Source organism: Macaca mulatta, chromosome 11 (assembly GCF_049350105.2).
Source record: "Macaca mulatta isolate MMU2019108-1 chromosome 11, T2T-MMU8v2.0, whole genome shotgun sequence".
Classification (NCBI taxonomy): domain Eukaryota; kingdom Metazoa; phylum Chordata; class Mammalia; order Primates; family Cercopithecidae; genus Macaca; species Macaca mulatta.
Genome location: NC_133416.1, coordinates 118,464,083 through 118,488,306, shown reverse-complemented (window position 1 = coordinate 118,488,306; position 24,224 = coordinate 118,464,083). Strand labels below are relative to the sequence as shown.

General features: G+C 51.8%; 1 protein-coding gene across 13 annotated transcripts in view; it reads right to left on the bottom strand.

The window, feature by feature from the left end:
* Positions 1-24,224, bottom strand: part of CUX2 (cut like homeobox 2) — a 322,157-nt gene that overhangs the window by 54,096 nt on the left and 243,837 nt on the right. For all 13 annotated transcript variants that reach the window (XM_028829880.2, XM_077955002.1, XM_077954995.1 and 10 more), the window contains exons 5-8: positions 5,902-6,036; positions 3,872-3,995; positions 1,990-2,066; positions 907-973 (exon numbers count right to left, since the gene is read on the bottom strand). In XM_028829880.2, the coding sequence (XP_028685713.2) occupies positions 907-973; positions 1,990-2,066; positions 3,872-3,995; positions 5,902-6,036 (403 nt within the window). The remainder of the gene's footprint in view (positions 1-906; positions 974-1,989; positions 2,067-3,871; positions 3,996-5,901; positions 6,037-24,224) is intronic.

Here is a 24,224-nt window from a genome sequence, read left to right as displayed (position 1 = left end):
CAGCACTGGATAAACAGTAGGTGCTCAATAAGTGTTTGCAGAAGGAATGATTTCTTAAAGCCTAAATAAACGCTTGAGTCCAGAGTAATTTAGGTGAATGCCTCTCAGCCCTGAGGATTGGAGTGTGGAGCTGGGGAGTGGGGACAGTCCTAGGGGGCCAGGGCAAAGGGGCAGGCCGCCACCAAGCAGCCCCTTGCTCAGCCCAGGTCCCAGAACATTATTTATGGCTGTGGTATGCAAGTGGCATAGCAAATGACAGCAGTGTGCCTTTGGGGGTGAGGAGCAGGGGTGCTTAATGAAATGGGGGCCTCCAGCAGAGAGTCAGAGGAAGGAGAAGAGTCAGAAAGAGGAGGCATGTCTGAAAGGTCAGAGGGAAGAGGCATGTCTGGAGGGACAGAAGGAGGATGTAAGTCCTGGAGGATCAGAAGGAGGAGGCAAGTACTGGAGGGCCAGAAGGTGGAGGCGTGTCTGGGATGATCAGAGGGAGGAGGCGTGTTTGGGAGGGTCAGAGAGGGGAGGCGTATTTGGGAAGGTCAGAGGGACGAGGCGTGTCTGGGAGGGTCAGAGGGAGAAGGCCTGTCTGGGAGGGCCAGAGGGTGGAGGCGTGTCTGGGAAGGTCAGAGGGAGGAGGCAAGTACTGGAGGGTCAGAGGGAGGAGGCATGTCTGGGAAGGCCAGAGGGTGGAGGAAATACTGGAGGGTCAGAGGGAGGAGGCATGTCTGGAAGGGTCAGAGGGAGAAGGCCTATCTGGGAAAGTCAGAGGGAGGCAGCACGTCTGGGAGGGTCAGAGGGAGGAGGCAAGTGCTGGAGGGTCAGAGGGTGGAGGCAAGTACTGGAGGGTCTGAAGGAGGAGGCCTGACTGGGAGGGTCCGAGGGAGGAGGTACACCTCAGCAGGGCTCACTTACTTGGATGCCGCCTCCTCGTCGTATTTCCGCCGCAGCTCTAGCAGCTCTGCCTGTGTAGCCTTTAGCGCTGGGAGAAAGCAGAGGCAGGGTAAGGCCCCACCTCCAAGTGGGAAGGAGCTGGGTCTCCCAGGGAGGTGGAGCCCACTGCGAAGCCCAGCAGGCAGAATGAGAGCTCGGGTAGTGACGGAGACCTTTCTCTCAGTCAGAATTGGTGACAGGCAATGAGTTTCCTGCCCCTAGAGGGGCTCAGGCTGGTGAGAAGGACGTGCAGTGGCTGGGGTGGGCAGTGCAGGGCGGATGAGGTACTCTCCATGGGCCTAGAAGCTCAGGGGACCCAGGCCAGGGTTGAGGGGTGGAGGCGTGGTGCTGTCTGCCCCATGACCTGGGGTATAAGCCCCCCAACACCCTTAAATCACTTCAGGACCTGGGCAGGGCCATCCATCCATGTGCTCAACCACCCCGCGGTTCCAACCTGGCAGGCCGGAGGACAGGGAAGATCCACACGATGAACAGATTCATCAAACTCCAGATTTCTAATTTCTCTGGGCAAATGGAAGGGCCTGGCCACAGGGGACCATATGGCAGCGCCCAGCTGGTGCTAAGTGGTGGCTGTCTCTTTAGATGAGGCCTCATTTCTCCAGTTTGCCCCAGACCTCACCCCTCCCCAATGCCTCCCCTAAGTCAGCGGCTTGGTAGTGTTTTGGCCCCTGCAGGGGTTGTATTAAATTAATTAATTAATTAGAGACAGGGTCTTGCCATGTTGCCCAGGCCAGTCTCAAACTCTGGGGCTCAAGCAGTCTTCTCACTTCAGCCTCCCAAAGTGCCGGGATTACAAGTGTGAGCCACCACGCTTGGCCACCACCTGAATTAACTCTGTCTCAAATCCTCTTTCCACAGCAATGTAGCCTCTGGGGCATAGAGGCTTGGACCCCCACTGGGTAAGATTATTCTTCCCAAACTCCCATTTTGCCCTCTTGATTCTAAAACACCTGGATGTGGCAGACCCCAAGCCATGACCCCTCGTTGACAGCATTACTGTCCCCTCCCAGTCCTCTCTCTGGGCCACATGGTGCTGACACATACCTGAATGTAGGACTTTGATTTTCTCCTCTGCCTCCCCCAGTCTGGCCGCCAAAGTGATCTGTACTTCTTGAAGGCCCCTGCGAAGAGACGAGGCCTGCTTGTGCTGGCTGTAGGGACAGGCCTTGCCTGGGGCCCCCGAGTCAAGCCCCATCTTGCTTCCTACCCCTTGCCCACTCCCTGTAACCCGCACCTCTGTCTTTCTGCAAGTCCTTAGACACGACATTCAGGCACCTGGCTGTCCCGCTGCTCCACTGCCTATGTGGGCCCTGTCATGGTTGCCCCTGTTAGTTTCTGCCAGGATTTTTAGTGGCAAAAATTTACAGTAGCAAGCAACCTCTCCGGTCCTTAGTTTCCTTATTTTTAAAATGGGGTTTCTGATAGGGTCTGCTTCAGGGGGTACTGTGAAGCATGCTCACTGGTGTGCCTAGCCCCCAGTAGTTCCTCAATATTGTGAATTACTGATACTGTCCTGGGGGAGTAACATTTCCTCTGTTTTCTTTTTTTTTGAGATGGAGTCTTCCTCTGTCGCCCAGGCTGGAGTGCAGTGACCCGATCTTGGCTCACTGCAACCTCCGCCTCTCAGGTTCGAGCAATTCTCCCACCTAAGCCTCCTGAGTACCTGAGATTGCAGGCATGCACCACCACACACAGCTTAATTTTTGTAATTTTAGTAGAGACAGGGTTTCACCACGTTGGTCAGGCTGGTCTCAAACTGCCGACCTCAAGTGATCCGCCTACTTCGGCCTCCTAAAGTGCTGGGATTACAGGCATGAGCCACCGCGCCCGGCCCGTTTTCTTTTTATTTAAAGATAGGGTCTTGCTCTGTTGCCCAGGCTAGAGTGCAGTGGCACAATCATAGCTCACTACAGCCTCAACCACCTGGGCTCAAGTGATCCTCTGCTCTGCCTCCGCCTTACATGTAGCTGGGACTACAGGTGCATGCCACCATGCTTGGCTAATTAAAAAAAAAAAAAAATATATATATATATATACACACATATATAAAATATATATATATATATAGAAATTTTTTTTTTTTTTTAGTGGCTGGGCACAGGGACTCACACCTGTAATCCCAACACTTTGGGAGGCCAAGGCGGGAGAATCTCTTGAGTTCAGGATTTTGAGACTATCTTGGCCAACATGGTGAAATCCTGTCTCTGCTAAAAATACAAAAATTAGCCAGGTGTGGTAGTGCACATCTGTAATCCCAGCTACTCGGGAGGCTGAGGCAGGAGAATTGCTTAAACCCGGAAGGCGGAGGTTGCAGTGAGCCAAGACTGCACCCTGCACTCCAGCTCTGTAGCCCAGGCTGGTCTTGAACTCTTGGCCTCAAGCAATCCTCCTATCTTGGCTTCCCAAAGTGCCGGGATTATAGACTGCAGTGGGCTATAATTGTGCCATTGCACTCCAGCCTGAGTGACAGAGCAAGATCCCATCTCTAAAACATTCTAATTATTGTAAAATAAAATTTAAAAATATTGCAGCACCAACTCCTGCTCTACCAATTTTGTACCTGGCAGTTCCCATAACTGCATAAGCTAAGTCCTAGAAGTACATGTCTTAATCATTAAAAAAATCCTACCAGTTCTGTTTCTCTAGAGAATGCTGAGGAATGGACCACCCTTAGCCCCATTTACCAGGGGGGGAAATTGAGGCTCAGAGGATGATGTGACTTGCCCAGGGCTGGCCACTGAGTTCCTGCGGTGGAGTTTGAACCCAGACCCGGCTGGAGTCCAAAGCCCTCGGCCCTTCCTCATATTGGTCTCCAGCCTGCATCTGGATTCTGGTAGGAGACTTTCCCTCTCCATGACCCAGCCAGGTGGGGCAGCAGGAGCCCTGCCCGTTCCTTCCTCCCTCCCACCCACCCTCCCTTCCTCACTTTTGTTTTTCCGCCTCATTTCTCTGCAGCAAGGTTTCTGTCAGGAGGGCTTTCCCGGGAATGCCTGGGAGGCGGCTTCCCTCGGTCAGCGTGGGCCCGGCAGGCGACGTCCCCTCTCTCTGCTCTGCAGGGAGAAAAAGAGGGAAAACCCCCATTGCCAAGAGAGCAATGTGACAGCCAGAGCGGCTTCCTGTAAACTGGATCGATCATCGATTGCGATCAATTTCCCAAACTCGGGCCTTGGAGAGAGTGCAGCTGTGGGGCCCTGCGGGCCCCGTGTCCTCAGCACACAGGTCATTTCCACTGTGACACCAGTGTCAGTACATGCAGAGCTTCTTTTGCCTGCTCATACCTCTGGGGCCTGCTTTATTATACTTTTAAAATTGTGGTAAAATATACGTCACATAAAACTCACTTTTTTTTTTTTTTTTTGAGACGGAGTTTCGCTCTGTTGCCCAGGCTGGACTGCAAGTGCAGTGGTGCGATCTCAGCTCACTGCAGCCTCTGCCTCCTGGGTTCAAGCAATTCTCCTGCCTCAGTCTCGTGAGTACCTGGATTATACGTGCCCGCCACCATGCTTGGCTAAGTTTTGTTTGTTTAGCAGAGATGGGGTTTTACCATGTTGTTCAGGCTGGTCTTGACCTCCTAACCTCAAGTGATCTGCCCATCTTGGCCTCCCAAAGTGCTGGGATTACAGGTGTGAGCCAACGCGCCTGGCCAAAATTCACTATTTTAAGCACCATTTTACAGTGACATTTAGTATATTCACAGTTTTGTGAAGCCATCACCACTAGTTCCAGAACACTGTCACTGCCCCAAAAGGAAACCCCTCGTACCCATTAAACAACTCAACCAATCTCCTTTCTGTCTCTACGGATTTGCCTGTTTTGACATTTCACACCACCAGAATCGTACATTATGTGGCCTTTCCTGTCTGGCATCTTCCACTCAGTACTATGTTTTTATTTATTTATTTATTTTTTGAGATGGAGTCTTGCTCTGTCGCCCAGGCTGGAGTGCAGTGGTGCGATCTTGGCTCACTGCAACCCCCGCCTCCCAGTTTCAGGCAATTCTCCTGCCTAAGCCTCCCAAGTAGCTGGGATTACAGGTGTGAGCCACCACACCAGGCGAATTTTTGTATTTTTAGTAGAGACGGGGTTTCATTATGTTGGTCAGGCTGGTCTCGAACTCCTGACTTTGTGATCCACCTGCCTCAGCCTCCCAAAGTGCTGGGATTACAGGCGTGAGCCACCGTGCCTGGCCGGCACCATGTTTTCAAAGTTCACCCATGTTGTAGCATGGATCAGTGCTTCCTTCCTTTTCATGGCCAAGTAATATTCCACTCTATGGATATTTTGTTTGTCCATTCAGCTGTTGAAAGCCACTTGAGTTGTTTCTGCTTTTGCTGTTATAAGTAACACTGCCATGTACATTTGTGTACACTGTTTTGAGCCCGTGTTTTCAGTTCTCTGGGGTCCACACCTAGCTGTGGTGCTTCTGGGTCATGTGGTGAGCCTGTGTTTTACTTAGCAAAGGACTGCCAGACTATTTTCCCCTCCCCACTGTGGAGGGTGCACATGTGGACGCTCAGCCATCACTGGCCTCACCTGCATCACGTCCGCCTTGGCAGGCCCTGTGGGGGCTCATCCCAGGGCTTGGTGGGTGCCTTTGGTGCTGAATTCATCACAGGGGCAGAGGGTGCTTTGGGGCTGGCCATGGAGGGTGGGAACCTGAACGGGTCTCTTGACTTCTCTCTCCACCTGCCACGCTATATGTCTTACTAATTTGTTCACTGACAGTCTCCCTTTCTAGAAGATCATCACCACAAGGGCAGGATTTTTCTCTTTTACTCCCAATTGCGTTTCCAGTGCCAGGCTCAATATACACCCAGGAATTAGACGGTTACCAAAGGCCTTCACCTGCCCAGTTCCCTGCCCCAGCCACCCCCCAACAAGGCTGGCCGAGTTTGGCTCTGAAGATCTGCAGCCTGGTTGTTTATTGTAGATGCGCCGAGGAGGCCGTATCAGTACCTTTGGGGCTGAGGAGCTCGGGGTTCCTCTTCCACGAAGTGTGGAGGTCTCGCCGGGGCTGCCCGCTGGGGTCAAAGCTGGGGGGCTGCAGTCTGTCGTCTAGGCCGCGCGCCGCCTCAAACACAGGCACGGGGTCTGTGCAGGGAGAGAAAGACAGGGATGATGAGGGCCTGATGGATGGGGACACCTGGACTGTGGCTGCAGGTCCTGGCAGGCCCCACAGGAGCCACTGGAGTCACCCTGCTGGCTTGCAGGAAATAGCATGGACTTTCTGCTCTACGAGGGAGCAGGCTCGTCCAGGCACTTGTTCAGGGCAGCATCTGCTCTCTCCAGGGTGTGGGTGTCCTGTCCAGCTGGGAATAATACTAACAATAATAATAGTCGACCAGGCTGGGTGCGGTGGCTCATGCCTGTAATCCCAGCACTTAGGGAGGCTAAGGTGGGCGGATCATTTGAGGTCAGGAGTTCGAGACCAGCCTGACCAACATGGTGAAACCCCATCTCTGCTAAAATTCAAAAAAATTAACCAGGCATGGTGGCTCATGCTTGTAGTCCCAGCTACTCTGGAGGCTGAAGCAGGAGAATCACTTGAACCCGGGAGGTGGAGATTGCAGTGAGCTGAGATCACGCCACTGCCCTCCAGCCTGGGTGATAGAGCAAGACTCTGTCTCAAAAAAAAAAAAAAAAAAAAAAAAAAAAGTTGTCCGAGTGCAGTGGCTAACGCCTGTAATCCCAGCAATTTGGGAGGCCGAGGTGGGAGGCTCACTTGAACCCAGCAGTTCAAGACCAGCCTGGGCAGCATGGCAAAATCTCATCTCTGCAAAAAAATTTAAAAAGTAGTCTGGGCTCAGTGGCTCATGCCTGTAATCCCAGCACTTTGGGAGGCCGTGGCGGGTGGATCACCTGAGGTCAGGAGTTCGAGACCAACCTGACCAATATGGTAAAACCCCGTTGCTACTAAAAATACAAAAATTAGCTGGGTGGCTGGGCGCGGTGGCTCACGCCTGTAATCCTAGCACTCTGGGAGGCTGAGGCGGGCGGATCACAAGGTCAGGAGATGGAGACCATCCTGGCTAACACGGTGAAACCCTGTCTCTACTAACAATATAGAAAATTAGCCGGGCGTGGTGGCGGCGCCTGTAGTCCCAGCTACTTGGCAGGCTGAGGCAGGAGAATGGTGTGAACTTAGGGGGTGGAACTTGCAGTGAGTCGAGATCGTGCCACTGCACTCCAGCCTGGGGACACAGCAAGACTCCGTCTCAAAAAAAAAAAAAAAAAAATTAGCTGGGTGTGGTGGCAGGCACCTGTAATCCCAGCTACTCGGAAGGCTGAAGCAGGAGAATCACTTGAACCCGGGAGGCAGAGGTTGCAGTGAGCCGAGATGGCGCCATTGCACTCCAGCCTGGGGGACAGAGTAAGGCTTCATCTCAAAAAAAAAAAAAAAAAAAAAAAAATTAGCTGGGCATGGTGGCACATGCTTGTAGTCCCAGTTACCCAGGCGGCTGAAGTGGGAGGATCACTTGAGCCTGGGAGGTCGAGGCTGCAGAGAGTAGAGATTGTATTACTATACCCCAGCCTCAGCAACAGAGTGAGATTCTGTTCAAGTGATCCTGCCTCAGCCTCCCGAGTAGCTGGGATCAAGGGTGTGCACCACCATGCCCAGCTAATTTTTGTATTTTTTTGTAGACACAGGTCTCATCATGTTGCCCTGGCTTCATTGCATTTTCTTGATTTTATGATGCCATCTGTGGCACTTTGAAACTGTGCCTTGCAGACCTCCAACTACAGCGAGGGGCACTGAGCAAGGATCTGGCTGCTGCTCTGAGATCCATCGCTCTGAGGCCAACCTTCCCATGGCCTCCACCTACATGCCTGTGTGCAGCGGGGATACCGAGGCGGGACTGCTCTGAGGGCTGACTTTGGAGTGACGACTCCCCCATGGCCTCACCCAGCACTTCCGTAGGCTGTGTGGGGGTCTAGATGCTCCCAGGTGGCTGCCCCACCTCTTCGCGAGCTCTCCCAGCCTCCCTGCTCCCTGTATTCCTATTTTGCACCAACATCCTCGCCCATGTAATTCTTGGTGTGCTTATCAGTGGACCTGGTGACACCATCATTTGTGACACATGTTGTTGGTTAACGGCTTTTTCGGGGGGCAAAACACACATCTAGATGTAAGATGTCCACAAATTCCCCAATCACTCAAAGGTGAGGAACGCGCAGGTCCTACTGCCTGGAATTCAGTTCCCGCTCCCAGCCCTTCACGCCGCAAGTACATCTGCTTCCTTATACTCTGAAGTCCTGCCTCACTTCTTCCAGGACGCTTTCCCCAAGTCCCCACCTAGGGCAGGGACTAAGAAACGTGGATCATCTCAGAGGTGTGTTGGCACCTTCCAGGCTACAAAGCCCATGCACGGGACTGGCTTCCCAGCATCCTCACGGCATCCCCTGGAGGCTGGCTTCGATCCAGTGCATTTTCACAGATGAGGAAACTGAGGCTCAGAGAAACCAGGTGACTTGCTGAAGGGTAGATGTGAGACTCGAACCTGGGTCTCTTGCTTTGATACCACAAAGGCCTCCTGTCCTAGTGCCTGCTCTTGCCAGCCCTAGCAGGTGCAGATGGTGTCCACGGCACCCAGGAAAGCCAGGGTCCTGGACATAGACCAAGGGGACTAGTCTGGTTCAGTTCTTTCTAATGCATGGAAGCCCTGTCTCTTCCTGGTCCCTCCCCTAGAATTTTCTTTTTTCCTTTTTTCTGTTTTGGAGACAGAGTCTGGCTCTGTTTGCCCAGGCTGGAGTGCAGCAGCGTGATCTCAGCTCACTGCAATCTCTGCCTCCCGTGTTCAAGCTATTCTCCTGACTCAGCCTCCCAAGGAGCTGGGATTCCAGGTGTGTGCCACCACCCCTGGGTAATTTTTGTATTTATTTATTTATTTTTTTTGAGATGGAGTCTCGCACTGTTGCCCAGGCTGGAGTGCAGTGGCACGATCTTGGCTCACTGCAACCTCTGCCTCCTGGGTTCAAGTGACTCTTCTGCCTCAGCCTCCTGAGTAGCTGGGATTACAGATGCGCGCCATCACACCCAGCTAAATTTTTTATTTTTGGTAGAGATGGGGTTTCACCATGTTGGCCAGGCTGGTCTTGAACTCCTGACCTCAGGTGATCCACCCACCTTGGCCTCTGAAAGTGCCAGGATTACAGGCATGAGCTACTGTGCCTGGCCAAATTTTTGTATTTTTAATAGAGTTGGGGTTTCACCATGTTGGTCAGACTGGTCTCGAACTCAGGTGATCTGCCTGCCTTGGCATCCCAAAGTGCTGGGATTACAGGCGTGAGTTATCATGCCTGGCCCCTCCCCCAGATATTTCTGCCAGCATCTGTTTGGCCCTTGCTCTCTGCTGGGAAGCAGAGGGATTAAGAGCATGGACCTCAAGGTTAGATATCCCTGGAGTCTGCTAATCTATACTTGCTTCTGGGGATTGCTGTGTGACTTTGGCAAGTGACTGTACCTCTCTGTGCCTCACCATAAATGTAGCAACCTCATGGGGCTGTGGTAAGGATCCATGTAAAATGCTCCCCGTGGCACCACACACTTGGTTAGCTCAGAGTAAACAGAAGCCCTCACTTCTTTCTGAGCTCCAGTCACATTGGCTTCTTCTTACTTCCCACCTCAGACCCTTTGCACGGGATCCTTACCAGGAACACCCTCCCCTGAGCAACGCCTTTCAGCTAGTTAACACTTACTTGCCTTCCATAGTGCAACTCAAATGCCCCTGCTTCCAGGAAGCCCTCCACTAACCTGTACTCTGATATGAGCTGCCTGCACCTTTCCTTCACGGCACCCACTGCAGTTCTAATGCACGTTTATTTGCAGGTTCACCTAATTAACACCCACTGGACTGCAAACTCCACATGGGAAGGCCAGACTGCATCAGTTTTTGCACCCTCTCCCACCCCCCACCCTGCTGGAATTCTTGTACCTACCATGAAGTGTGACCCACAGTCCAACCCAATAAATATCTGCTGATGGAAGAAACGGGGCCGTGCCTGTACATGGGGCCTTCAGGTCTGGCTGGAACAAGGAGGCTTCCCTGTTTTACTCTGCTGTGGCCAGTTTGTTTAGGTGGCGGGGGCTCGGACAATGGGCGTCCATGCCGAGGTAAGCAGGTGCGCAGGAAGGCAGTGGTGGCTTTCGTCTGCCGGCAGCCCCCACGCCCCGTCATTAGGCAGGGCCTGCGCAGCAGGGTATGCCATTATGTCTCCCCGGGCTGATGTAATTATACATTGACATAATTAACCCAGCAAGCGCATTAGGCAGGCCAGCTAAAAATTCATCTATAATTATTTGTTGTGTGCATGCTAATGAGTCCATCTGCACTGCCTTTGTACAACACGAACAAATTAATTTACAAGTCTGGATTTTTTAATAAGTTCAAGGAAACGCTTCCTATTGTGTCCTGGTTTTTGAGAAAGGAGGAAAAAAGGCGACGAGCACTCGCCGGGGTCAGGGAAGTTAGACAAACACAAGACGGTGTGGTGCCAAGTGGACCACGCAGGGCCACGGAGGGCTTGCTCCGGTTCCAAGGAGGGGGAGGATCCGGCTCGTGGCCCAGGGGCTCTGCTGGCCGTGAGCCCATTGAACCAAACGACTATACTTGGTGATAACGGATGTCTGTCACTCACCCTGTTCTCAGGGATTAGGTATTGATATTTCATTCTACTCTAAGGCCCTGTGGGTCATTCCTTGCTGGCTGTGTGCTCTGTCTTGGGGAGGCTGGCCTTACGTGGCTCCCCAGAGAGGCTGGTGGGAGCAGGGTCTGGCTGGACCTTTGTCAGGTCCATAGATTTCAAAGCTCTGTCTTTTTGCCTTGCTTTGCAGGTACGGTGTAAAACAGTCATTAAGTTCACAGAGTCCAAAGTCCAGCTCAGTGTCCAGATCCCATGGGGCCTGGAGCCTCAGTTTCTCTACTTATAAACTGGAAACTTCCTAATTCCCAGGAATAATTATTACTGTTATTATTTAGAGACAAGGTCTTGCTCTGTTGCCCAGGCTGGAGTGCCGTGGCTCGATCTAGGCTCACTGCAACCTCTGCCTCCTGGGTTCAAGCGATTCTCCTGTCTTAGCCTTCCGAGTAGCTGGGAGTACAGCTATCACCATGCCAGGCTAATTTTTGTATTTTCAGTAGAGATGGGGTTTCATCATGTTGGCCAGGCTGGTCTCAAACTCCCAATCTCAGGTGATCCTCCCACCTCGACCTCCCAATGTGCTAGAATTATAGGCATGAGCCACTGCGCCCAACCACTGATTTTTTAATTTTTGTAGAGATGGGGTCTTGCTATGTTGCCGAGACTGGTCTCAAATCCCTTCCTAAAGTGATCCTCCTGCCTTGGCTTCCCAAAGTGCTAGGATTACAGGTGTGAGCCACCACACCTGGTCTTCCCAGGAATTCTTATTGGGAAGATTTTAAAAAGATATTGAGAGAGGCAGTAGTGATTTAAGGATCGGGTGTCAGCTCCTACTGCAATTGGCCAAGCTAACCTCTTGGAGCCTCTGTTTCCTCATTTGTAAAATGGGGGTGCATGTCTAGGGTGGTTAAGGACTGGGGGAGAGAAGGTGTGCAGATAATTGCAGACCCAGGCACAGGGTGGCGCTTGCTAAGTGCTGTCTGCTTTTATCACCCCTAGACAAGGCAGCACACCAGGCGCTGGCATTCTGGGCGCTGGCTGTCTGGGCAGAGATGCTCTGTGGAACTCGGGACAGGGTATGGCTTCACCTGTTTGCATCAGTGCCCCAGAGACCCAGAATCTAATAATCCTGCTTTGAGCTAACTCTACTTTGGGACCCAAATATTTAAACTTAGAAAGTCGCACTGGGGAGCGATCTATCAGATCTATCCGTCCAACATCCCTTCCACCCCAGGACACAGTGGGGTCTGATGTTATCCCTGAAATCTGCTGGAGAGTTGGTGGCAGAGGCTGAGATGGGCCCTTAGACCGTTTCCTCTCACACTGTGCTGTCCTGGATTCCCCAACTTGAGGGAGAAGGTGGCTGTAATATCCAGATGCCTTGGCCAAAGTCGGGCTGCAACGGAGTCCTAACGGCCAAAGCCCTTTCCACGGATTAGAATTCGTTCAGTCTTCACCACAACACAGAGGCAGGCACTGCTGGATCCCAATTTCCCACATGGAAAAACGGAGGCACTGGGGTGAAGTCATTTCCCCAGGGTGAGGCAGGGAGGGTTGAGCTACCGTCCAGGGACACTGGCCCCACTTGGCAGAACAGGGTGCTCAAGAGACCTTGCTGGCTTGAAGCAGGGGCACCTCAGAGTCCCCTGGGGAATCTGTCAAACATCTCGGGGACTCAGTCCTAAAGATTCTCATGTGTGTCAGTCTTAGTCCTTTCAGGGAGCGGGTGGGGTCGTTCATGACTCGGCTGCTAGACCTTCTAACTAACTGGTGATTTCCATTCTCTCTCAGATACAATGGAGCTGTCAATTAAGATGCCCCGCCTTCCCCTGGCAGCGGGTCAGATGCTCTGCCCTGGGAATTTGAATGGATCCCTCAGCCGGCCCAGCTACCCACTGCTCTGGTCCCATCTGACCCAGGTGGTCTCACCATTCTCCCCCACCTTCTGCCTTCTAATAAATTCCTTTTGTGCCTAATAGTTTTGCAGAGCTGGCTTCTGCTGCATGGCACTAAAGAACCCTGATGGATACATGTGATGAATGATTTTGGGCCAAAGGAGACCTAAGAAATCACTGGTTTAATAGATTCATTTCAAGGCTGGGTAAAAATTGGGCCTAATAATAAAGAGACTGAGGACTGAATGCTCAGGAGGGTGCAGGGCCAGGTGTACCCTGGGCTTTCCCAGACGACATCACAGGTTTGGGGAGAAAGGAAACCCTGTAGCTTAGACAGGGCTGGTGCAGGGCAGCCTGGCCAGGAAGCAACCAGGAGGGGTGGACTACTGCAGTGCGCCTCCAGGAAGGAAAGAGGAGGAAATAGGCTCTGAGGGTCTGTCTTGTTCGCTGACACGCAGTAGGTGCTTCATAAACATCTGCTCACTAACTGAGGCAATGAGAGGTTGGCGAAGAGACCAGAGGTCCTTCCGAGCTGCACGAGGGGAAAGCGTCACTTGAGCAGAGGTTTGATTAGAGCGAGAGCAAGAAGCGAGAGGTGAGCTCAAAGCGCGGCTCTGCAGGCAGAGCCATCTGGGTTAGAATCCCATCTCTGCCACTTACTCATTGTGTGGTCTTAAGTAAAGCATTTCAGCCCTTTAAGCTTCAGTTTTCCCTTCTATAAAATGGTGACACTAACCGCATAACTAACTTACTATGAAGATGTGAAACCTAAGTTTTGCAAAACAGTTAACACAGTGCCTGGTACACCTAAGTGCTCAGTAAAGAACAATGGGCTGATTCCCACAGAGGCCAGAGGGGACCACTGCTTGTGTCCCAGCTTTGCTCTGCTACTGCCTGGCCTTATCTCCTGGGCCGGGCTGCTTTGAGACAGACCATGAGGGCCCTGGCTTCTTACTATTAGACCAGAAGCACAAGTCGGACGGCTGCCCACGGTCCTGCTGCTGGCCTGCTGTGTGACCCTGGACAACGCACTCAATTCTCTGGTTCCCCTGTCCAAATGCCCATTACAATATATCTCAGGCATGCACTCAACATTAGGTGTCATCAGATAGAGGCAGGAGGCCATGGAGGCGAGTACTTTGGCCCTGGGTCTATCCCTTACAACCAGGATGGTCAGGGAGGGTGATTATGAGACACCTTCACGGCTGAACTTGATGCAAGAGATATGCAAGGGATTTATTAGGGGAAGGCCCACAAAAGAAAGAGGGGAAGGAAGGGGAGGAGGTAGGATGCTAGTCTGATGCCTGAGAAAGGAGGGAAGGAGGAGGGAGGATTGGACAGGATGAACCTTGGACTGCAGCATGGCTCTGAGAAAGTCTTGGCCAGGCTGGTGGGGAGTTTCAGAGCAAGGTGTACTGGTCAGCTCCAGCTGCTATTAAAAACATACCACAGGCCGTGTGCCGTGGCTCACGCCTGTAATCCCAGCACTTTAGGAGGCCGAGGTGGGCAGACTGCCTGAGGTCAGGAGTTTGAGACCAGCCTGACCAACATGGTGAAACCCCTCTCTACTAAAAATACAGAAATTGGGGAACACTGTGATTTCCCCAAATCCCCAAAGACACGCTTAGAGAAAGGGAAAGGAGGCCAGGCTGGGAGGCTGGAGGTCAGACCCTGGCTGTAACACCACCAGGGAAAGTCACTTAGGGTCCCCGAGCCTCAGTTTCCCCATTAGTAAAAGGGAGATAACAAAAGGACCTACTGCATGGGGTTACGCAGGGGCTATCTGAGCACGCCGAGCTCCTGCTTCAGTGCCCGGCATCTGCAGACTCCAAATGAGTGCTGCTCTTATTATTATGACTCGTGGCAGTTGTGGAAGGTGCCACTCAGCGCTCCCTTCGAGAGAACCTCCCTCGAGGTGTTGGTGACACCTTCCAGGTATGGCATCTTCCAATGGCTGAGCATGGCGGGAATAGTCCTGCCTAATGCTGGAACAGGCAATTGCACCATGGACTGAACTGTGACCCTGCCCGCCGCAGACCCGCATCCTGAAGGCCTAATCTGGCCCCCATGTGGCTACATTTGGAGATTGTCTTTAAAAAACAACAACAACAAAAAACTAAGTCTCACTCCATCACCCAGGCTTGAGTGCAGTGGCGTGATCTCGGCTCACTGCAACCTCTGCCTCCTGGGTTCAAGTGATTGTCCTGCCTCAGTCTCCAGAGTAGCTGAGATTACAGGCATGTGCCACCATACCTGGCTAATTTTTTTTGTATTTTTAGTAGGGACAGGGTTTCACCAGGTTGGCCAGGCTGGTGTCTAACTCCTGACTTCAAGTGATCCGCCCGCCTCAGTCTTCCAAAGTGCTGGGATTACAGACGTGAGCCACCGCTCCCGGCCTGTGGTATCCTCTAGATTGTCAGAAGCATCCCTGACTTTCTGAACAGCCTTTGGTGGGGGGAGGTGGGGACACTAATTTAAATGACCCATTGACCATCCCCTTTTCTGTGCATCAATAGAGGAAAGGCTGTGTGAGGACACAGTAAGAAGGCAGCTGTCTGCAAGCCAGGAAGGGAGGTTCTACTGGAAACTAACCCTGAAGGCACCTTGATCTTGAACTTCCAGCCTTCTGAACTGTGGGAAAGTAAATTTCTTGCTCCTGTTCTGGGTGTGTTTTGTTTTTTTAGATGGAGTTTCGCGCTTGTTGCCCAGGCTGGAGTGTAATGGTGTGATCTCAACTCACTGCAACCTACACGTCTTGGGTTCAAGTGATTCTCCTGCTCCAGCCTCCTGAGTAGCTGAGACTACAGGTGCAGGCTACCACACCTGGCTAATTTTGTATTTTTAGTAGAGATGGGGTTTCACCATGTTGGTCAGGCTGGTCTCAAACTCCTGACCTCAGGCAATCTGCCCGCCTCGGCTTCCCAAAGTTCTGGGATTACAGGCGTAAGCCAAAGCGCACTGCCTGAGATTTTTTTTTTTTGGAGATGGAGTCTTGCTCTGTCACCCAGGCTGGAGTGTGGTGGCGCGATCTCGGTTCACTGCAAGCTCCGCCTCCCAGGTTCACGCCATTCTCCTTCCTCAGCCTCCTGAGTAGCTGGGACTATAGGAGCCCGCCACCTCACCCAGCTAAGTTTTTGTATTTTTAGTAAAGATGGGGTTTCACTGTGTTAGCTAGGATGGTCTTGATCTCCTGACCTCGTGATCCACCTGCCTTGGCTTCCCAAAGTGCTGGGATTACAGACATGAGCCACTGCGCCCGGCCTGTGGTATGTTTTTAATGGTAGCTGGAGCTGACCAGTACAGCTTGCTCTGAAACTCCCCACCAGCCTGGCCAAGATTTTCTCAGAGCTGTGCTGCAGTCCAAGGTTCATCCTGTCCAATCCTCCCTCCTCCTTTCCTCCTTTCTCAGGCATCAGACCAGCATCCCACCTCCTCCCTCTCCCTCTCCTCTTTCCTTCATGGGCCTTCCCCTAATAAATTCCTTGAATATCTAAAGCTGTCTTGGCATCTGCCTCCCGGAGGACCCAAATCACTTGCTTCTCAGAGCCTCAGTTTCCCCATCTGTAAAACCAGGACAAACACAGACCCTCCCCCTAGGAGTCTGTGGATATGAAATCCGTGACTGGTGCTGGTGCATTCTGCAGTGATGAGTCTGAAGCTGGCAGAGCTCCCCAGGGCACCTGAGTCCTTGTGCCTGCTTTACTCAGCCTGAGTTTATTGAACGACTGTGGGAGGCATGATGGTGAGTGAGACAGATGAGCCCCCGTCTTTGTGCAGCCGACATCCCAGTGGGGAGACAGGTGCTGCACCTTTGCAAGGGTGCTCAGTGGTACCATAGAGAACGTTTCCATCAACACTGACCCTGGGGGGGATCTCAACTCACCTTGGGGAGGAGATTGGGAAAGACCTCAGTGACGTGGAACTAGGGGTGCTGATGTGGAGCAGGGAAGATCTGTGGGAGAGAGGTCTAGGTGGGAGGCACCGCTTGTGCAAAAGGCTGGTGGCTGGAAGGAATCTGTGCAAAGCTCAGTGGCATCTGAGGACATGACACCAGGTCCCAGTGGCTAGAGTGGAATTGGGGGAGATGAGGGGGACAGGTGGGCAGGTAGATCCCAAAGCCCCTCTGTTGATAATGTAGATGAGGGTGGGATTTATCCTAAGGGCAGTGGGAGGACACATTCTAATTTGCCTTTTTCAAAGGCTCATCTGGCTGCTTTGTGAAAAGTGGGGTGCAGAGGGCGCCAGACAGGCGGCTACTGCAATAGTCCTGGCAGCCATGATGATGGCTCTGGTCACAGTGGTGGCATAAGTGGGAGCAGCGCTCAGATTCACGAGTTACACAGGAAACGTTGGTGGGACCTGGTGCACTGAGCTGAACAGTGTTTCCCCAACTTCATGTGAATTTGGAACATCAGAATGTAACCCTATTTGGAAATAGGGTCTTTGCAGATGTCATCAAGTCAAGATGAGATCATATTGGAGTAGGTTGGGTCCTAATGCAATGGTTGGAGTCCTTAGGAGAAGAGGAGAGGATACACAGAGCCACACAGGGAAGGAGGCCACGTGAAGATGGATGCCGAGGTGGAAATGACACATCTAGAAGCCGAGGAGTGCCAAGGATTGCCGGCAGCCCCAGAAGCTGGGAGAGAGGCATGTGACACCACCACAGAGTCTCCAGAAGGAATTAACTCTGCCGACACCTTGATGTGGGGCTTCTGGATTCTGCAGCTGAAAGAAAACATTTGTTGCTTTAAACCGCCCAGTTTGTGGTAACGGGGCACAGCAGCCAGAGGAATCTGTTCCGCTGTGTTTTGGAGACTGGAGGTCCGAAATCCAGGTGTCAGTAGTCAGAGAGCCATGCTCTCCCCAAGGCTCTAGGGAAGACCTGGGCCTTTCCCCCAGCTTCTGGTGTCGCTGGCAATCTGGCTTTCCCTGACTTGCAGCTGCACGACTTCGATCTCTGCCCTCGTTGTCACATGACCTTCTGTCTCTCTCTCCCCGATTCTTATTCATTTATTTATTTGAGACAGAGTTTCGCTCTGTCACCCAGGCTGGAGTGCAGTGGCGAGATCTTGGTTCACTGCAACCTCCGTCTCCCGGGTTTAAGCAATTCTCCTGCCTCAGGTTCCCAAGTAGCTGAGATTACAGGCATAAGCCACGATGCCCAGCTATTTTGTATTTTATTTTTAGTAGAAATGGAGTTTCACCATGTTGGTCAGGCTGGTCTTGAACTGCTGACTTCAAGTGATCCATCCACCTCAGCTTCCCAAAGTGCTGGGATTACAGGCATGAGCCACTGTGCCCGGTCCTTGTTTATTTGTTTATTTACTTTATTTTATTTTATTTATTTATCTTTGAGACAGAGTCTCACTCTTTCGCCAGGCTGGAGTGCAATGGCGTAATCTTGGCTCACTGCAACCTCCACTTCCCGGGTTCAAGCAATCCTCCTGCCTCAGCCTCCTGAGTAGCTGGGACTAAAGGCACACACCACCATACTCAGCTAATTTTTGTATCTTTAGTAGAGACAGGGTGTCACCATGTTGGCCAGGATGGTCTCGATCTCTTGGCCTTGTGATCTGCCGCCCTCGGCCTTCCAAAGTGTTAGGATTACAGGTGTGAGCCACCACACCCAGCTTCTTGTTTATTTTTGAGATGGGGTCTTGCTCTGTTGCCCAAACTAGAGGGCAGTGACATGATCACAGCTCACTGTGGTGCCAAACTCCTGGGTTCCAGCAATCCTTCCATCTTGGCCTCCCAAAGTGCTGGGATTATAGGTGTGAGCCACCATGCCTGGCCTCTCCTCTTCTTATGAGTATGTCAATCATACTGGATTAGAGGTCACTCTAATGACCTCATCTTACCTTGATTATATCCTGCAAAGTCGCTTTTTCCAAATGAGGCCACATTTAGAGGTATTGGTGGTTAGGACTTCAACATATCTTTCTGGGGGACACAATTCAAACCATAACATTTGGCAATGGACTCGATACAAACTGTGAGACAGGGAGGACTGAGGAACTGCCAAGGCTCCAAGTATCATAGGAAGGAAGTCCTCACTCAAGTCTAACCTACTTCTCTCCTGCTGTATCTATTTAATCTGCCGTTCAGGGAGACAAGCCCATGCCATAAGGGGACCTGGCAGGTCCTAGGCACTGGTCCTCCTGCCTCCTCATTCTCTCTGACTCCTGAGGAACTGGCCTGTGGGTTCAGCTGGCTGCTCTGGAAAGTACACAGCTGCAATGATCGTTTACTTCCCTGGGTATTTTCCACTCCTTGTTTCCTCCCCCAACGCACAGTGCTGTGTTCCCAGATTTTATGTTGTACAGGGAACTCATTTCTTCCCACCTTCCCTATCTGGCAGGAATCCGTGGAGCCCTGAGCTACCTTGCTGGGAGTTGGGGTAGGGAGGAAAAAATTACAAACATCAGACAATTGCAGGATTCTGCCAGCTTCTATGGAGTAGAATGCTCTGCCGGGCGGCTTGGCAAACCTGAGGGCCTCCCGTTTACTTTGTCCAATGGTATTATTCAATGCATCAGCTAAATGTCATTGGCTCCTCTTACAAACACAAATTGAAAGAGAGAGAAATGACAAAAAATCTTTAAAATGTCTGGAAAACGTTTCTCAGAGAACCTGACAGCCATGGAACACCAAAGGAATCTGGTTTTTCATTCCCGTGTCTTCCTGGGTCCAGCTCTGGCTCTTCACATAGTAGGTGCTCAATTAACGTGGGTTGTTTGAAAAGTGTGATAAATGATGAAATTATTAGAGCTCGGCTGGGCGCGGTGGCTCAAGCCTGTAATCCCAGCACTTTGGGAGGCCGAGACGTGCGGATCACGAGGTCAGGAGATCGAGACCATCCTGGCTAACACAGTGAAACCCCGTCTCTACTAAAAAATACAAAAAACTAGCCGGGCGAGGTGGCGGGCGCCTGTAGTCCCAGCTACTCGGGAGGCTGAGGCAGGAGAATGGCGTAAACCCGGGAGGCGGAGCTTGCAGTGAGCCGAGATCCGGCCACTGCGCTCCAGCCTGGGCGACAGAGCAAGACTCTGTCTCAAAAAAAAAAAAAAAAAAAAAAAAAAAGAAATTATTAGAGCTCTGGGTGAGAGGGTAGAGCGCCACAGAGTTTTAGAGTTTTACATGGGGGCATCTCTGTGGCAGGCAGGAATAATGGCTCTTCAAAGACATCTTGACCCTCAGAACCTGTGAGTGTTTTTTGTTGTTCTTTTTAGAGACAGGGTCTTGCTCTGCCGCCCAGGCCAGAGTGCAGTGGCACAATCACGGCTCACTGCAGCCTCGACCTCCTGGGCTCAAGTAACCAATCCTCCTGTCTCAGCCTCTGGAGTAGCTGGGGCCACAGGCACGTGCCACCATGCCCAGATAGTTTTTTAATTTTTATAGAGATGGGTCTAACTATGTTGCCCAGGTTGTTCTCAAACTCCTGGGCTCAGGTGATCCTCCTGCCTCAGCCTCCAAAAGTGCTGGGATTATGAGTGTGAGCCACCATGCCCCACCTGTGAGTGTGTTTTGTTACATGGAACAGGGACTGAAGGTTGCAGATGGAAAGGGATTACAGTCAGAGATTGACTGAAGAGGCTGCCCGGCTGTCTTTGAAGATGGAAGAAGGGGCCATGAGCCAAGGAACATAGGCGGCCCCAGCCCCAGAAGGTGGAAAAGACAAGGAAATGACTTATCCCCTGCAGCCTCCTGCCTCCAGAAACACCACAGCCCTGCGAATGCTTTGATTTTTGCCCAGTGAGACCCATCTTGGACTTCTGTTCTGCAGAAGGGTGAGATCATAAATGTGTGTTGTTTTAAGCCTCTAAGCTCATGGTATTTGTTACAGCCGTGACAGGTGACTAAGAGTCCCTAATGCAGTCGTCATTTATCCACCAGTCCACTACGTGTTGACAGCATTTCTTCAGTTGCCAAGTATTTCCCGAGTGCCTGCTGTGTGTCAGGGAAGGCTCTGGGCCGTGGAGGTCCAGACGGAAGTGAGAGAAAATTCCTGCCCTCCTGGGGCTGATATTCTAGAGGGAATGATGGACAAAGGATGGGTGAGGCAACTGGAGTGAGACGGGCACAGAAGCAAAATGAAGCAGGGCTGGGGGAGAGGGTGGGCTGGGTGGCGCTAACTGGGCAGCCTGGTCAGGGGAGTGGTGTCTCCTCGGAGCCCTAATGAGGCAGCTAGCAGGGGGGTTGCGGGAGAGTATTCTAGACACAGGAAATACCAGGAGAAACAGCTTTCATTAGATAAAGAAACGGCAGCTGACCGTCCTACCAACCTCCCCTGGGGTTACCATCCCAGAAATACAACTTTGCTCCGTCTTCATAAGAACCAATCCATTTCACAGATGGGGAATGGCCCAGGGGACGCCCAGTGCCAATTTCCTCTCCCCTCCCTGTGCAGGCTGGGAGGGCGGGGCGCTGTGGCCGAGGGTGGCAGCTGGGTTCAGAGTGGGCTGTGGCCCTCCAAACGTGAGTGTTTGAGCTTCATCTCTCAAACTCCAGCAACCATCCGTCCTGGGGCAGATGGGGCCCCCACATCCACAAGGTTGGGTAGGGCAGGGGACAGATGAGACCCCCACCCAATTTCTTCAGCCAAGAGCTCAGAGGAAGTGGAATTTCTTGACCCCACCTCCAACAAGTGCCAGCATGTTGCATATTTCTATATCTCACTTAAATTATGGAAACAACTGGCCGGGCGCGGTGGCTCACGCCTGTAATCCCAGCACTTTGGGAGGCCGAGACGTGCAGATCACGAGGTCTAGGAGTTTGAGACCAGTCTAGCCAATATGGTGACACCCCGTCTCTACCAAAAATACAAAAATTAGCCAGGCATGGTGGCTTGCGCCTGTAGTCCCAGCTACTCAGGAGGCTGAGGCAGAAGAATCGCTCGAACCCAGGAGGCAGAGGTTGTAGTGAGCCGAGATGGTGCCACTGCACTCCAGCCTGGGCGGCAGAGCGAGACTCTGTCTCGGAAAAAAAAAGGAAACAACTATGTGAGCTATCATTATCACCCCCCTTTTCCAGATGAGAACACTGAGGCCCAGCCAAGGGAACCCACTTGCTCAAGGTCACCAGGCAAGAAAAAGTCAGAGATGGATTTGAACCCAGGCCTTTCCACCAAGCCAATGCGACCCAAATGCCAGACACTAGTGTACTCCCTTTATAATTTCTGCCATGTCCATTTGCCCCCGAAAGATGACTAACTTGACATCTGCCCTATGTGACTCACTTTTTATTTATTTTTGTTTTGAGACAGGGTTTCACACTGTCATCCAGGCTGGAGTGCAGTGGTGTGATCCTGGCGGCTCACTGCAGCCTCAACTCCTTGGGCTCATGTGATCCTCCCACCTCAGCCTCCCCAGTAGCTAGGACTACAGGCACATGTCACCATGCCCAGCTAGTTTTAAAATTTTTTGTAGAGACGGAGTCTTGTTATGTTGCCCAGGCTGGTCTCGATCTCCTGGACTCAAGCGATCCTCCCACCTCAGCCTCCCAAAGTGCTTTGATTATAGGCATGAGCTACTGTGCCTGGCTGACTCACTTTTTAAAAATACATATATTTTAAAGGAATGTTTTGTCTCACTTTCATAAATAGAAAATCGGGATCTTGTATCATAAGTAGAAGGTGCTTCAACCATAAAAATAAAGGCAAGGAAAAAAAAAAAACAACAGAAAATGGATGTTACTGAATCTGAATTTTCATTAGACCTTGTGGCCTGCCCAAGACCTTGAGCCTGGGCTGCCTCTCCTGAGGTTCAAAGGGGAGAGCTGCAGGTGGTGTGGAGGTGTTGAAGATGCTCCAGCACCTGGCTGAGACTTTACTCAGAAGGGAGCAGAAAGATGGCACCCGCATGGCCTGCAGTGTGTTCAAAGTTTCAGTCTTGGGTCCGGGCACACCCAGGCTGTCTCTAATATCATGTGGACTCTGCACCTGGGGAAATACTAGGTGCCGCCAAGCCCCAACCTCTAAAATCATGCCCCCACTCCAGCGTCTGGCAAGCCTGGTATCCCAGTGTCAGGAGAAGTGACAGGGCATCCGTGCAACTCCTCGCCTGGAGCCAGCGACGCAGGTTTCTGTTCGGCTCAGCACTTTTCCCGGAAGCCTTCCAGCCGACACATGCGGCTGCCCAGAGCTGCCAGCACCACGCAGGGGTGTGAGCGGGACTTTATTTCCCCACTCACTCCCGCGACACGCAGTTGGTCAACAGACAGACCGGGGCGGTGGCCACGACGATCAAACAGCCTTAGACCCAACCTGGATGTGCAGACCCCAAATCTAAAGTGTTTAAATACAACAGACCCTTCTGATGCGCTGATGACTGGCAGACTTGGATCCACTATGAGCCATCAGAGGTGGCAGGTCCTGATGGGCATGCAGGGATGGGGGACACTGTGGGGAAGTGTACCCCCCTTTGTCCTACACACACCAACCTGCTCTGGGGCACAAACTGCTTAGTAAAATGACTAATTCATTGGGTTACATGGGATCCAAACCCATAGAGAACACAGTCAAAGGACTGATACTATCTGAAGACCACACCAGACTTTCTAAAGGCACTGGTGGGTACAACATAGCCTATTCCATCTTTCACCACTAGCTGATGCTGTTGGTGTTTTTTTTTTTTTTTTTTTTTTTAAATCATGGAGGGGGTTGGGGAATCTAGGAAAAGCTGTCTCTATCCTCCCACTATGTCCATCTGAAGGAAAGTGGCATTTGGAGCTTTTTTAGGAAACACGGAGCCGGAAAGGCTGTCCGAGAGGCTGTTTAGAAACACATTTATGCAGAAGTATGCGTGCACCCCTCCAAAATATCTTCGAGACAGAAGCCTTCTCCCATCTGGGCCTGGGCTCTGGTCGCCTGCGGGGGTGGGAGGCTCAGGCTATTGATGGTGGCAGCAAGACTAACTTTGATCCTTTAATCTAAACTTTTCAATAGCAGATGGGGTGCCAAGTCCTTATATGCAGCTGTGAGCCATGTGTCTACCCACTCCTTTCTTGGGGCAGTTGGCGGTGGGGCCGGCGGGGGCTTCCTCCTGGCTTGGGCAGGGACAGAGGGCTGGGAATGAGGGTCTCCTTTGTCAGCACTGGGTGCTGATGGTAATAATTAATACCACCACCACCAATAGCAACAGTCACTGTTTACTGAGCATTTACTATGTGCCAGACACCCAGCTAAGGACTTTACACTCCTCACCTTCCTCAGCCCTCCCAGTGGCACTGGGAGGTAAGTTTGCTTTCCAAAGGAGGAAACAGCTGCTCAGAGAGGTTGGTTGAGCCAGTTACTCAAGGCCACCCAGCCAGGGAATAGCACAGCCAGGACTCAAACCCACAGGTCTTACAATACAAATAAAGTTCTTGGCCAGGAGTGGTAGCTCACGCCTGTAATCTCAGCACTTTGGGAGGCCGAGGAGGGTAGATCATCTGAGGTCAGCAGTTCAAGACCAGCCTGGCCCACGGTGAAATCCCGGCTCTACTAAAAACAAACAAACAAACAAACAAACAAACAAACCCTAACCAAAAAACCCCCCAAAACAACAACAACAACAAAATCAAGTACTTATATACTGAGCTGTACAGAAAGTTCCAGGAGGGCAGGGGTAGTGTCTGTTTTGCTCAGCATCGTGCCCCCATTGTTGACAGAGTGCCTGGCAAACAGTAGGCACTCAATATTTACTGAATAAATTGCATGGGGCAATGACTGCTGGGCACCATGTTTAGCGTTCTCTGTTGCTCACT